This window comes from Propithecus coquereli, unplaced genomic scaffold, assembly GCF_000956105.1.
Source record: "Propithecus coquereli isolate 6110/MARCELLA unplaced genomic scaffold, Pcoq_1.0 Scaffold381, whole genome shotgun sequence".
NCBI classification, from domain to species: Eukaryota; Metazoa; Chordata; class Mammalia; order Primates; family Indriidae; genus Propithecus; species Propithecus coquereli.
Genome location: NW_012149519.1, coordinates 1,711,741 through 1,726,737, shown reverse-complemented (window position 1 = coordinate 1,726,737; position 14,997 = coordinate 1,711,741). Strand labels below are relative to the sequence as shown.

Here is a 14,997-nt window from a genome sequence, read left to right as displayed (position 1 = left end):
TTTGTCAGCATAGGCTAGAAGCGGAGTGTCTGCCGTTTTAATTCCTTAAAGAAGTCTCTTCCTCTTAGTTTTCCTACCTAATAAACACACACGAATGATGACCTGCAGCAGACGAACACGAGAAATGGTGATTTCAGGTAGCCCCCTACACTGACTGTGATGTTAGAAGATATTTTAGGAAATCATGGCAGTTGTTTTCTAACTGACTGAAATTCCATTGCTAAATCACCCAGGAAAAGATCTGAATTAGTAATAATTAGTCTTTTTGAGATCATGGATCTCTTTGAGAATTTGATAAAATTATGAACACTCTCTCTTCCCCAAATAACACACACACATGTTCCCCCACGTGCTGTATATATACATACTGATTTTTGGGGGGCTTCCATACCCTCCAATGTCTGTGTCTAAAGCACTACGTTAAGGAAAGTTGTGAGGATACACTGGAGTCAGTAGGAAAAAAAATGTCAGGCTTGACTAATGACGTGTTCCCTTTCAGGATGAGAAATGGGTGGTGGTATGTAGATCATGAATTTACCATTTCTGATTAGTAAACACTCCTTGTTCCAGTTATTTTGACTGTCTGTCTCCTCATTAGAACCTAAGTTCCACAAGGTGACAGAGATGTTGTCACTGTCTGCTGCTGCACACCAGAGCCTAGAACAGGACCTGGAAGAAAAGAGGTGCTCAGCAAATATTATTGAGTGAATAAATGTGTTCCTTCTTGAGGGTACAAAGCTGCAAAATTCACCGCCTTCTGTGTAAATTAGTATTTTGCTTCTATTTATAAGAAAGTTATATATATTGTTTCAAGGGCTGTCATCTGTCTATATTATTTTGAAATTTATGGAATGAAACTGTATTAGGTTTTTAGTACCTTACTAATTTTTATTATGTACTGTTTTCTTCTTTAAATTTTTCTAGGTTAATCTCTTTTTCACACCAAATGACCACCACTCTCTTCGTCAGTCAGTTCCATTGACTCTAAGAGTAAGATAAACCCTGTGATTTCAACTTACAAAATGAAGAGAAGATGATGAAGTACATTTAGGGGAAAACGAAGTAAATGCCAGTTTCTCCAAATATATGTGCTTGATTAGTCAGTCCTAAACATGCTGATATAGCGTAAATACTGAATATTGAAATAATAGTATAAATAAGCAGTTATATTTGGCAACAGCGATGGGAATGTATAGGATAAATGTGGCTTGGGTGCTTAAAAACTGTCTCCTCAAATGGTTTAAACATGGCCTCTGCAGCTTGTTCCCAGTTAAATTACTTTAGAAACCATTTCCTCAAATATGGTACAAAGTCAATTTTAGCACTTGTTAAAATGTCACAAATTCTGAGTTAGAAGACTACGCATTAATGAAGTTTTACTTTAGTCTGTAATTGTATTTCTCAATTTCATCAAAGGCACTACTTTAGCCAGTTTGTTTGTTTCCTTTGAAGAAAAATCAGCAAAACCTATAACAAACAACATTTGAACGTTTGTGGTGCGATACGAAGCTACATCGTGAAATTATAACCCATAAAACTTCAAAAACCAGTTTAAGGACACACTTTTAAATTTAGGACCTAGTATATGCAGTTAACATTCAAAATTTCTTAGCACTCTGCAGTCACTGCCAGCAAACTTTCAACATATCTGGCTGATAAGGAAGCTGGCAGGGACCCAACAGGAACAGAAGTTAGTGGTACGAAGCAAAGCCTATGTGAATTCATTGCTACTAGTTTTAGGCTACTCGCCTCAGTAGGCTGATGCACTGAAATGACCTGATTTTCAGACTTATCTGCACAATTATTCATAATACCCGTGGGTATAGGCTCCACACTCTTGCGTGCACGTTCATGCATCTCCACGTCACATGGGCTGCCATGTTCCGACTTGTGCCATTAATTGGCAAGACTGCTGCTCAAGTTGGCTGATCAAGAGATAGGCAGTGCAAAGGAACAGGATTTGAGGCAGCCCGGGGTTTCCTCTTCAAGTAGGTTTAAAACATTTTTTTCTCCCTAACTTCCTTCCTGTTCTAACTGCCAGTACTCAGAAGTCAGAGTTGAGAGACAGAGGCACCCGGGACAGAGACGTGAAGCACTGAATGTAAGTTCAAATACCTCAAGCGGGGGAGGCTTCAGGGGGGCACAGAGCAAAGTAGGAAATCTCCAAACTAGGCTGCCACTCTCTGCAGTCATTATTTTTTTAGAGGGGCAGCTCTTTAAAACAAACTTTGTAATAAGAAACTGTTAAAGTGGCTGCTTGGAGCAGTTCTGCAGAGAAGGGGAAGTCAGAGCGGGGAAGGGTAGCAGTGACTCAGGGGAGACAGCTGCAGAAGGGAGGGCGGAGGGTGGACTGCAGCCCAGGAGGTGAAATCCTGAATGTTCTGGAGCAGGGCTATGAGGACACTGACTGGGAGTGCCTGGAGGGGCTTCCTACAAGGTAGGAGCAGGCACCTCGCCCAGCTCACAAGCAAAGCGACTGTAGATGCAAACCGATATGGACCGTGTTGGAGGATGGTGGGTTGTGCTGGGGTGGAGATATGTGGTTTCCTGTTTTTAAGCAAACTGTGTAGAGAGATTGGTTGAAAAGAGGCAAAAAAAATGGTTCAAAGCTGTCAAATATTAAACTGTTTTCCACTGAGGAATTTTCTGGGGATATTAGAGAAATGCATAATGAAATCCTTCCTTAGAGTACAAGGGGACTTAGCGCTCAAGGGGAAGTATGATAGAACACATTGTTATTTATTCATCAGTCATACACTGATAGAATTTCTACCACTAACAGAAGCTGTGTATTCAATTCCTGCAGGGAAATGGGCAGAAAGACTGTTGCTGTTGTTGCCAAAAAAAAAAAGCCCTTTACATCTGAGAGAACTAAAAGCAAACACGGAAGATGCCAAATAGTTTATTAAAGAGACAGGTTCTAGAAAAATCTAAGTGGGCCCCGTTAGAACACTCAGTTAGTGGGCCTTCAAAATGCCAAGGTCTGAATTTTGGCTGCCATTAGGAGAAGTGCTTTAGGTGTGACCTGAAATATTTTCTTCCCTTTTAGAGGACTTCCCAGCAGGCATGTTTTATAAACATCGTCTGTAGTTAAAACTTTAGACCTGGGGTAACTTGTGGTGTGGGTCTGGTAAACCCTAGGCAGTTCTTCATTCAAGGTGGGGGAAGGCAGCCTGCTCGAACACGGAGGGCCTGTAGCCGCCCTTCACACGAGACGGAGGGCACTGAAGTCAGCATTGGCCTGTTGGGGTCCTCACTGCAGGAAGACCAGGCAAGGGAAATCGAGAGATCCGTGTTGGCCTGTCGGCTGGGGGAGGATGAGGAGTAAGAGTCCAGTCACCAGCAACATCATCAATCTTGCCACTGGCCTTGTTCTCTTTAGTTCATAAGAATATATCCCTCCCCGAACCAGACATAGCACAAGCTTAGTAACAAGATCATCTTACTCTTTTGTGTGATGTGTGGAATTCTGAGAGAAGAACAGTTCATTCTCCATCCAGGTTCACAGATCCAAAACATCAGGAATGACCATGTTGTAGCTGAATAAAAACCGACTGGCATTCTCCTGGCCTGGACTGGAATTTGGTGCTCCCGTGTTTCAGAGAGCATGAGTTTGTCTCTAGGGAAGTATTCTCTGGGCGACATCAAGGTTCTCTTTTCAGCAGAAGCTCAGACACCAAAGTCATTCTGAGGGAAAGATGTGGGTTTGGGCCCATTTATGGGAGTGCAGTACATTGCAAACTTCAGCTAGCAGGAAGAGAGAAGCCCTGGGGAGTAAAAATTATGCAGATAGAAAAAGAGAACCAACATTCGTTGAGTGCCTTCTATGAGTCAGGCCTGGTGTTAAAAACTTCCAAATTTTAATCCCGAAAAGACTGAGGAAGTGTTAACTGATTTGACTAAAGTCACATACTGGTACTAAAAAGAATCCATAGCTACAATGCCTCAGAATAGCATTTTAGGAAATGTTTCATAGAAGAAATTTTCTCTAATCCCACATTCTGAACACCCTGATTCCTGGGTCAGTGTTGCTGCTGCCTGGGACCCCATATTAGGGTCTACACTGGCATACCCAGAGACCGGTCTCATGGTGCCCCTGAAGTGTCAACGACATCTATCCATTCAGTCAGCACTTGCGGAATCCCTCTGTGTTGTATTACTCTCTGGTGTCCACAGTCTGAGCTGGTAAAAATTCACTTGGGCTTTCTTAAGGGGTCTGATAGTCTAAGCCACAATTGGTCATAAAAATTGCATTTGACTTCTAACTTTTCATGCTAAGTTAAAACTTTTGTGACTATATTGAGTTATTGAAGGTAATGACTTCCTCGATGCACAGTTTTCTTTGAGAGTTATTTAAAATAATACTTGGGAAAGTACCCAGCAGAGTGAATTCACATGGTGGGCACTCTGCAAAGCTTATTGGATCCCTTGAGTTCTTTCTCCTTTTGCATAAAAGTGGGGGATCGGAAGCGAATACCATGAATGCACAGGCAAGAAATCATATTTTGTTTCTGTTGCAAAAGGAAATATTAAAGGATTCTGTTTCTGGTAATTTGCACCCTCCTCTGAATCAATTATAATGTTTATTGTATCTAGCAAAATAGTCTCCGCTCAGGCATGGGTTTGGTTCTGATCCAGTTTTGAAGTTTTCGATGTTCCTCACTGGGCCGAGGTGGTAGATTTGGGGGAAGGCAGACATATCCTGGTCAGCAGGGAACAGAGATAGCAGGAGTGGCAAAGAATGTTGATGTTCTACAGGGATTTGTCTGATGGAAATCCCCTGCTTGTGACACTGCCACTTCCTCTGTCTCTCTCCATCTCTCTTCTTTCCCCTCCTCCTCTGCTCTCTCTCTCTCCGATCTCTCTCTCTCCCCCTTCCCCTCGCATCTCTACCTCTTCTGCCCAATACTCACGGCCTGTGTGCCTAGATGCACAATCCAGCATCGTTTAGCAGAGCCAGCTTTGGGACACGAGTCAAGTCCCCACGGTATTTGTCTCCAGAGCCAGAAGGAATTCTCTCGAATTCTCTCCATTGGCTGTGCCTGTGTTCGCTGACATTTCTCAGCGTTCACAGAGTGACCTCTGGCTTCAACCAGGAAAGGGAGCAGTAAATAAAATCTAAAATTAAATTGTTTATGTGGGAGTTTTTAAAGGAAATATAATAGTTATAGTCTCATTTTAAGGTTGATTCAGTTTATAAACAATCCTTAAAATTCCCAGAACTTCTCAGCTCTGCCATACTTCTCCACAAAACAAAAGCTACTTTTGAGGAGGAAGGAATGGGCACGATGAGCTCCCAACCAGGGGAAGCATCCGGTGCGGAGGCAGTTACCTACCTTCTCTGAAGCTGTACAACAAAACACTGCGTCAGGGCAGGGGTGGGAGAGGAGCGAGGGAACAAATGTTTATCGAACATTTACTCTTGGCCAGTATAGTCCTTGAATTGTCAGAGAATGTTGGAGAATTGGAGAATGTTTTCTCCAATCCTTCAACCTCATAAAAAACGATTATTATTCCCACTTTAGCGTTGGTAAAACTGAGGCTCAGTGAGATTAGTAACTTGCTTAAATCCTGTAATAAGCCAATTGCAGAGCCCAGGTTTGAATCCCGGGCGCATCTAACTCAAAGCCCATTGTTCTCGCAGACGTGAAGATCACCTTTCTTTGAATTAACTGGATAATTTGTTTCATCTGAACTCATGAGTGTCACCTTTTCTCGTCCTCAACTCATTTAGGACTACATTAATGAACAAGACCAGTGTGCTCTGTCCTGAGATTGGTGTAAATTCTCAAGTGTATTTCACTTTCAATGTATTAGAAACTTCACTAAATTTGCACGCAAAACCATTGGTTTGTGCTATGTGTGCTGTGAGTAACCATCCTAATTTAATTTGGCATTTTAATTGAGCCTGAGAAGATTAAGTCCCCAGCTCAGCACATCTAATGCTTGGCAATGCTTTGCTGAATAGCAAGGATGGGGGTGTGAGGGCTCCACTGTGAAAATTAATCTGTGTAGGCATCTGTGAGGCAGAAAATGGAGAAAATTGAAGTAGTAAGTACATGAGAAAAAGCTATATATGTGCTTTGGGGCCTGACAGGTAGAGTTCACAATAACCTCATTAAATATATAACTGTTAATTCTCCATTTAACTTTTCCTGTGTAAAGAACCAAAGTCAAAAAGAAATAAACAAAGAAAAAGCAACTCTGCTCTTTGGGCAACAGTGGATGAGCAGCTGAGGAAGGTGAGAAAAGCCCAACCAGAAGGTTCTATGCCGATGAGCTGGACTCTCTCCAACCCCACCTTCACTTCCTCTTTTTCTCTCTCATCCACAAGCTTCTTTAAACTAAGGAGCATTAGAGTCACTGAATTAAGAAGGGGCCTCGATGATCTTCTAATGTAACTACTTCATTTTGCAGAGGATGAAACTGGGCCCAGAGAGGTTAAGTGACTTGCACAAGATAATACAGGAACGGGGTCGCGCTGAAACCGTTATATGACACTTCCCTGCTTTGTTAAAGTTGTCCCTGCGGAGCTTGCAGAGAAGCGTTTACCTCTGTTGTGCACCCTAAGTAGATTCCCAAGACGACTAACGAGCTCTAATTTCATAATAACTTCTTAATAACAACAATGAAGCAACAGAGTACAGTGCCTAAAAGTCAAGCAACCCTCACTCAGACATTAATTCTGCCCCTTCCATATGTCTACTTGGGCAAGTTGCTTAACCCGTGCTTTAGTTTCCTGATCTATAAAAGAGAATGATGATGCCCAGTAAGTTGCTGTGAAAATTAAAGAGATAATCCTCTAGAAATCACTTAGCACTATATGCAATAACTACTACAATTATTATCAATAATAAGATCAGTTATTCTTTAGGTGATGGGATCGGAAAACAGTATGTAAACTTTTCATAAAGTTCCTATTCTTGCTTCAGTAAGCATCCATACAGTGGGAGGAGAAAAAAAGAAAATTAATATTTGTGGTTAAATATACACACGTATATAGTTTGAGAAGTTTTTGTCAAACTGCATATACGATTTATGGCTAGAGCTTTGGGAGAATCTGAGGTCGCCCAGAGATAAATTATAAAATTGAAAATGCAGTACAAAACTTAATAATATGAGTACAATATTATTGTACTCAGTATTACTCAGTATTGTACTGTGGTGCTTTTGCCACAAAAAAGATAACTATATGTGAGTTGATGAATATGTTAATTTGTTTGACTATAGTAACATTTTCACTATGTTCATCAAAACACCCTGTTTTATACTTTAAACACATACAATAAAATTATTAAAAATTGACTAGTAGGAGTATTTATGTATTCTGGATATTAATGTCTTGTTAATATGTGCATTCCAAATATCTCCTTTTTACAATCCAAACCAATACTCTTTTCACTATCTATAGGGGCATATTTTGAATAGAAATTGTAAATTTTTGTATAGTTGAAATATTCAGTTTCTGCATTTGTAAAACGTAACTAATAGTGCCTACTTCACGACGTTGTGATGATTGAATGTAACAATGTATACAAAGCACTTAGACCATAATTGCCAAGTTTTGGGCTCATGGTAAGTGTTCAGTAACTATGTGCTGTTATTATTATGGTATCCTTTATTATGCAAAAAGCTGTTGGGTGGAACAATAATTTCATGTCTGGGAAAAAATTAAATCAAATAAAATTTAAAATGCAGTATCTTTTGGGGATTCACATAAATTTTAAATAATAAAACAAAGCTAGATATTCTCTCATACATAGAGGTAATATAAGGTAACTGGATGTCTGGGAACTTAGGTGACACATGACCGTGGGAAATATGTAGAGGCCTTAGAGAAGTAAAGCATCTAGAGATGGTGTGCACTAATCCCTCTTCTTCCAAAATGGGAAAAGTACGATCCACAGTGGTTGAAACGTTCACTCCACGGTCACAACTAGTTGGTAGGAAAGCCAGAACCCAAACCCATGCATGAGGAGGCCTAGTTCAGTGGAGAGATAATTATCCAAAATCAAACAGACTGACCACAGGATTCTTCCCCTAATAGACTGCTCCCTGTGGCCTTGTGCTCCTCTGCCTCTCTGAAAGGCTTCGTGGTCACCTGATAACTTCTGCTTCTAAATAGTCAATGTTTTCGGTGGATGGACATGATCCTGAGCCAGAGGCTAAATTGTATCAATGATCTGGCCAAGTCTCATGTAGAAGCAATTTTCTTCTGTAACATTCAACCCTCTGCTTCCTGTTTCCAGGAAGTTACAGTTTTAAGGTCATGTTCCTAATCTGGAGATCTTGGACTCCAATAAAGCCTATGAAGGACTTCAGGGGTCTGTGAACCCCTGGATTATATGCACAATTTCATGGGTTTATTCCTTTTTTCGTTAGGATAAGGACCATGATGTTTATCAGATTTTTAAAGAGTCCTGTAATCTCCAAAAAGATTAAGAACCGTAATCAAACCAGCTGGACCTTTTTAGTACGGTGAGATTGCCCAGCTTCCAGCTCCTTCACCCCTCTGAAAGGTAACTAAGCATCAGGATGTGCTAACGTACAGTGTCCTGTAAAGAGTAGGTGCTCACCAAATAGGGTGGCCTTAATTTTGCTTTAAAAGGCTTTCCATGAGAACTGTTTTTCCAGTCCTTTGTTTGCTGTGTTATTACTTTTTCTAACAGCTTTCCAGAGTGAGCTAGATTTGGATCATCTGGCCTCATATCTCTTTTTCTCATGCTGCAATTGGACCAAATGATCTCAGTGTGGAATTCCCTCCTCTTGACTGTAACAAAATTTCACACAGTAATCCCAACATTATCTTCCATTGTTCAATGTCTTTAAATAAGTTTATGGCTCATTTTTATGAAACAATTATTGTATCTGGTATCAATTAATCAAACACATAGACATAAATCTCAGATTTACTAACAAGAAGATGAAAACCTAGATGATAGATAAATGGAATCACCAATGGTCAACACAGTTAGAGGTTGACAAATCCTGTCCTAAACCAGATCTCTTTCTCTCTCCCCCACCCTCTCATCCTTTTTCTCTCTGTCTCTCTCTTTCTCTCATTCTTTTTTCAAAATTGAGATTTGAGGCAGCATAATTACAATCCCGTAGAGGGTACTGAAATCACTTTGAGCTAGTGACTGGGTGCAATGTCACCATCTGATGGTAGGGCTTCAAGCATGTGACTTGTTAGAACCAAGAGATATCTTCCAGAAAGGCCTGTCCATGGGGGCTTGGATGCCCCTCTCTGTAGATAGTCTTCCTGATGCTCTGTCAGCAGGTTTGTTATGTGGCCTTTACCCTCCTGGGGTCACCTGGGCTCTGGTTAGACTCCTGCGGTCACCAGACAAGTCTCAAGTTGATCTTATCTGGTTTGTTTCTCATCTGCCCCTCGACAATTGTCCCTTAAACTACCCACAACCTACAACAGCCACATACCACATCCTTCATTTTTTTTCCAGCCAGTTCATTCACTTTCCCTGAGTGTTTTTTGGAATATGAGTTGAGTTGGTCACTATGTTTTTCTGCTATGTTCTAGAGTCTCAGCTTTGAGTGGTGCTGGTTCTTCAGGTGAGGCAAGAGGGGCCACAGAAACAGGCCTGCATGTTTCCTTCCTGTACAGGAAGTGGACTTCAGCATTGCAATGCTGTTTTCACAGTTGGTCAAGGCTCACTTACAATGTTTGGCTTGTTATTTAGCTGTAAGAAGATTGATGAGCCAAAGAATTTTTTTTTTTTTTTTAGTATTTTGGTTCTGTTAAAATTGCTTTTGTTTGGCTTTACTCCCAAATTATTTTTCTTCCTGTTGCCAAGGATAGTGACATGGAAACTGAAAACTATAACTGATTTTGACCCAAGATATCTTCACTCTCAGGGGACTTTATAAAGGTTTGCAGAGTCACTCAGGATGAGATGTGATAGATATTATCTTATAGGTGTATCACCTGGAAGCCATGAAGACTTTACTCACAGGCAAGGAAGAGAGTTACCCTAGAGGTGGAACCAAGAGGAATCAGAAAATAATCTCCTTGTCCGAATATCTCCCTGGCAGTTATCTCCCATGGCTGCCAGCCACAGGCCAGAAATTCTCCCCATAGGGATTTGTTCCTCTCGGTTAGGACATTGCATCTCATCCAGCTATGTGAACTTAGACAATTCTCTTAACCTCTGGATCTCAGTTTTCTCAGTGATTAAATGAGGAGTTGGAATATATCGCTTCAAAGGTTCTTTTTGGCTCTGAAAAACGGTGACTATACATGCCCTATGATGCACACTTTCTAGCTATTATTCAATCATTAACACTTACATGTGGATAATTTTACTAGACTTCCCCTCAATGTTTTAATACAAAACCAGTAAATGTAGATGATGCTAGAAGAAGGAAGACTCCAGAGTGTGCTGGGGGGTGGGGGGGGCAGGCGGAGGTTAGAGCATAAGGTCACTGCAAACCTGGGGCAGGGAGGGAGAAACTAGTAGGGAAGTGGGTCCCAGAAAGGGGAGATGGATGGAAGGGTACTAAGGACAGACTTTTACTTACAATTTTGTCCCAAAGAATGTAAAGTGTCCTTTGCCATTTTGTGGCATTTCGAAAGAAGAGAATATCTTTAGATATAGAACTTAATAAATCAATCAATGAAAATTTATCAGATGCCTGAACTATCCAAGTGTTATGGGGGATTCAGTAGAAACACTGAACCTAGTTTCCTCCCTCAAGGAGCTATTAGCAGTCTTGGGTGTGAACCATTCAGATGCCTCGGGCAGGTGTCATAAAGATCTACAATTCCTCATGAGTCACCTTTGAGGTGTTGCAGCTGTTCAGGGAAAGATGCAATGAATCAGAAGAAGTCAACCATTCCTTCGGCAGGTACTCCGCCTGCCTCTTTAAGCCATAATTACTGGGATTGTGCATGCTGAGAGCTTTGCAGGCATATCCACTGACTTTGGCTAATCAGCTGCCCCCCTCCCCTTTCTGAAATAGATCAAAATGACTGAAAAGGCTCCTGAGCCACACCTGGAGGAGGATGAGGATGACCTGGACGGCAAGCTCAATTACAAGCCTCCACCTCAGAAGTCCCTGAAAGAACTGCAGGAGATGGACAAAGACGACGAAAGTCTAACCAAGTACAAGAAAACACTGCTGGGAGATGGCCCCGTGGTAGCAGGTGTGTGTGGGGATGGAGTAGGTGGAGGGTCCCTGAGAAGGCAGCCACTATAGCCACTCAGGAGCAGGGGCACAGGGAGGAGGACCGACTGCTTCCAGGGCTAAGTGGGCGAGGCACACTTTACATGTGCTGAATAAAATTATGGACTCTATCACTAAGCCTACTTTGGAGATAAGATGCAAGTCGGCAGTGAGATAGGCAATAATAACACATAGGCGGGATTTAGGAAGAATTCCAGGCTACCATTTTGAATGGAGTTCGCTCCTCCACGAGCTCTCATACTTTCTCTCTTCCCTTTCTCTTTCTCTTCCTCAGTCCTTACCTAACCATTCACCTCTTCCATATACACAATGACAGAGCAAGACATGGCCCAAAGATATGAACGGGCAGTGCCCAACTAACAGAGTCCCTTGCTAGCATAGCCACTCAGGACATGCTGGATGTTGATAATTACGGTGGCAACACAAGTGCCTGAAGCAGAAATAGCGTCACTGTCATTTATAAGGCCATGAAGACTAAGCATGGTGAAGGTGCCGCTTCCATTTCTATTTCTACTCCACATAGAGAGATCACTTTTCTTTTTATATTCTCTCTCTCCCGCTTGGAATGCACACACCCACTACACACACATATCTCTTCCCTGTGCTTACATTTTCTTTTGAATCCTGCAGACCCAACAATACCCAATGTCACTGTCACCCGGCTTACCCTGGTTTGCGAGAGTGCCCCAGGACCAATCACCATGGACCTTACTGGTGAGTGGACGTATCTGTACTGTTCAGAGGGACCTGCGGTATCACAGAGAAAACTTGGTTTCTGCCTCCTGTCCCAGCAAAAGGAAACCCCAGTAAGGTGAATCCCAGAGGTATATATGCTGGGATCAGTTTACAAATCATTGCTCTTAGACTGCACAGTATTTACCATGTTTAATGAAAAGTCCACGCTCTATCTCTATTTAATTGGAGAGGGTGCAGGCATACACACTTGATATATTTATTTATATCATATTTACTTCAGATTTTTATCTCCTCGATAGTAAGGAAATTACTATCCATGTAAAAAATACTGCTGATAGAAATATGGAGAAACAAGCTGTGTGCCTCTGGAGTTATAATCTTTACATAGTCTAAACATTAAAAAAAATATTGATCTTACATAAGCTATAAGACTTACCTGAAAGCAAGAAGCAATTCTAAATAACGTTAGAAATTCCACTGCTGTATATTCGCTGTTTTAGCTTAAAGCTCCCATTCTTATTAAATAAACAACTTCCCTTCTAAAGGCGTACAAAGTAAGATGTCATTTTCTTTCACCTTATTGTGACTAAGGTCAAGCCCTTTGCTGAGATTTGGGTCCTGAGGAGATGGGGAGACACTGGGAAGGTGGGGACAGTGGGGAAATGGCATCAGAGAGGACTGAGGAAAGGAACACCGAGCCAGAACAGTGAGGACATCAAAGGCAGGTGAAAAAAAACAAGTTACCAAATTCAAGAATTGGACTTTTGTGAGACAGAGTAAAGCGCGAGTCTAGAACAGCAGACTTAGCAGAGAGGTAGTTCCCCTCTTAGGGATGTATCCACTCTTTACCTTATATGGGCTTTTTTGTCAGAGGGAGGAAGTCAGAGGCTGCAAAGACACACTTCCTGTTCAACTGAAATCATTAGAGAAGACACACACACAAATTCAACTACCCCCACATTCTAGCATCTCTCCCCCAGAACTTAGACTTCTTCCTGTGCAAAATCGTGTAATGCTACCAGGTACAGGTGCTGGTTTGCAACGTAAGATCTGAATCAGCGCTAAGATAATATGTTCTGTTCAGAAGGGCCTGACAGTATTACAAGGAAAACTTGGTCTCTGCCCCTTTTCCCAGCAGAGGAAACCCAGATTTGGTTTTCTGTCACAGAGAAGCTGCTAAAATGAATCCCACAGGTATATATACTGGTACCAGCTGTGTTCAGAAAGCACATGCACAGAGATGTGCAACACACACACACACACACACACACACACACACACACACACCTGCATATCAAATTACATGGGATCACAGTGAGAAAAGAACAGAGGATGATTACCCCCCTCACCAGGGTACAGGAATTAGGGGCAGATCCCAGTTTTTTTTAATTTCAAAATACTAAGGGGGTACAAATTTAGGTTACATGGATCATTTTTGTAATGCTTGAGTCCTGGCTATAGGTGTGCCTGTCACCCAAATAGTGTTCATAGTACCCATTAGGTTGGTTTATTCCTCTCCTCTCCTCCCCACTCCCAGCTGGTTGCTTTCCACTGAATTTTACTTCCTTCTGTGCACATTTGTGCTCATCAGTTAGTTTCAATTTAATAGTGAGTACATTGGTGTTTGTTTTTCCATTCTTGAGATACTTCACTTAGGAGAATAGTCTTCAGTTCCATCCATATTGTGGCAAAAAGTATTAATCCATTTTTTTATGGCTGAGTTAGTACTCCATGGTGTACATATATCACATTTTGTTAATCCACTCATGAATTGATGGGTACTTGGGTTGATTCTACATCTTTGCAACTGGGAGTTGTGCTGCAGTAAACATTTGAGTACAGGTGTCTTTTTGATAAAAATGACTTCTTTTCCTTTGGGTAAATACCCAGTAGTTGGATTACTGGATCAAATGGTAGGTCTAATTTTAGTTCTTTGAATAATCTCCATACTGTTTTCCATAGAGGTTACACTAATTTTCCAGTCAGTGTATAAGTGCTCCTTTCTCTATGCATACGCACCAGTATCTATTGTTTTTGGATTTTTAAATAAATGCCATTCTAACTGGGGTAAGATGATATCTTGTTGTGGTTTTAATTTGCATTTCCCTGGTGATTAGTGATGTTGATCATTTTTTCATATGTTTATTGGCCATTTGTCTTTTTTCTTTTGAGAAGCTTCTGTTCATATCTTTTGCCCACTTTTTAATAGGGTTGTTTGTTTTTTTCTTGCTAGTTTGCTTGTGTTCTTTGTAAATTCTTGTTGTTAGCCCTTTATCAGATGTGTAGCTTGCAAATATTTTCTCCCATTCTGTAGGTTGTCTATTTGCTCTGTTCATTGTTTCCTTAGCTGTGCAGAAGCTTTTTAGTTTAATAAAATCCCATTTATTAATTTTTATTGTTGCCACAATTGCCATTGGGATCTTCTTCATAAATTCTTTCCCTAGGCCAATATCTAGAAGTGTTTTTCTTATATTTTCCTCTATAATTCTTATGGTTTCATGCCTTAGATCTAAATCTTTTATCCATCTTGAATTAATTTTTGTGCAAGGTAGGGGTCCTGTTTCATTCTTCTGCATGTGGCTATCCAATTTTCCCAGTACCATTTATTGAAAAGGGCTTTTGTTCCCCCAGTGTATGTTGTGGTCTGCTTTGTCAAAGATCAGTTGGTTGTAGATAGATAGTTTTCTATCTGGGTTCTCTGTTCTGTTCCATTGGTCTAAGTCTATTTTTGTGCCTACACCATGCTGTTTTGGTTACTATAACCTTAAAGTATAGTGTGAAGTCTGATAATGTGATGTCTCCAGATTTATTCTTTTTGCTTAAGATCACTTTGGCTATGCAGGCTTTTTTTCTGGTTCCAAATGAAGTGTAGAATTATTTTTCCTAGATCTGTGAAGTATGACTTCAGTAACTTGATGGGGATTGCATTGAATTTGTAAATCACTTTGACTAGCATGGACATTTTAACAATGTTTATTCTACGTATCCATGAGCATGAGCATGAGCATGTTTTTTCATTTGTTTGTACCCTCTGTGATTTCTTTCCTGAGAGTTTCATAGTTCTCCTTGTAGAGATCTTTCACCTCCTTGGTTTAGTAT

The 14,997-nt window shown here is 40.9% G+C and overlaps 1 protein-coding gene across 1 annotated transcript in view; it reads left to right on the top strand.

The window, feature by feature from the left end:
- Positions 1-2,051: 2,051 nt before the first annotated feature.
- Positions 2,052-14,997, top strand: part of ARHGDIB (Rho GDP dissociation inhibitor (GDI) beta) — a 19,567-nt gene continuing 6,621 nt past the window's right edge. The window contains exons 1-3 of the mRNA XM_012652168.1: positions 2,052-2,101; positions 10,978-11,161; positions 11,833-11,917. Coding sequence (XP_012507622.1) covers positions 10,984-11,161; positions 11,833-11,917 — 263 coding nt within the window. The 5' untranslated portion in view covers positions 2,052-2,101; positions 10,978-10,983. The remainder of the gene's footprint in view (positions 2,102-10,977; positions 11,162-11,832; positions 11,918-14,997) is intronic.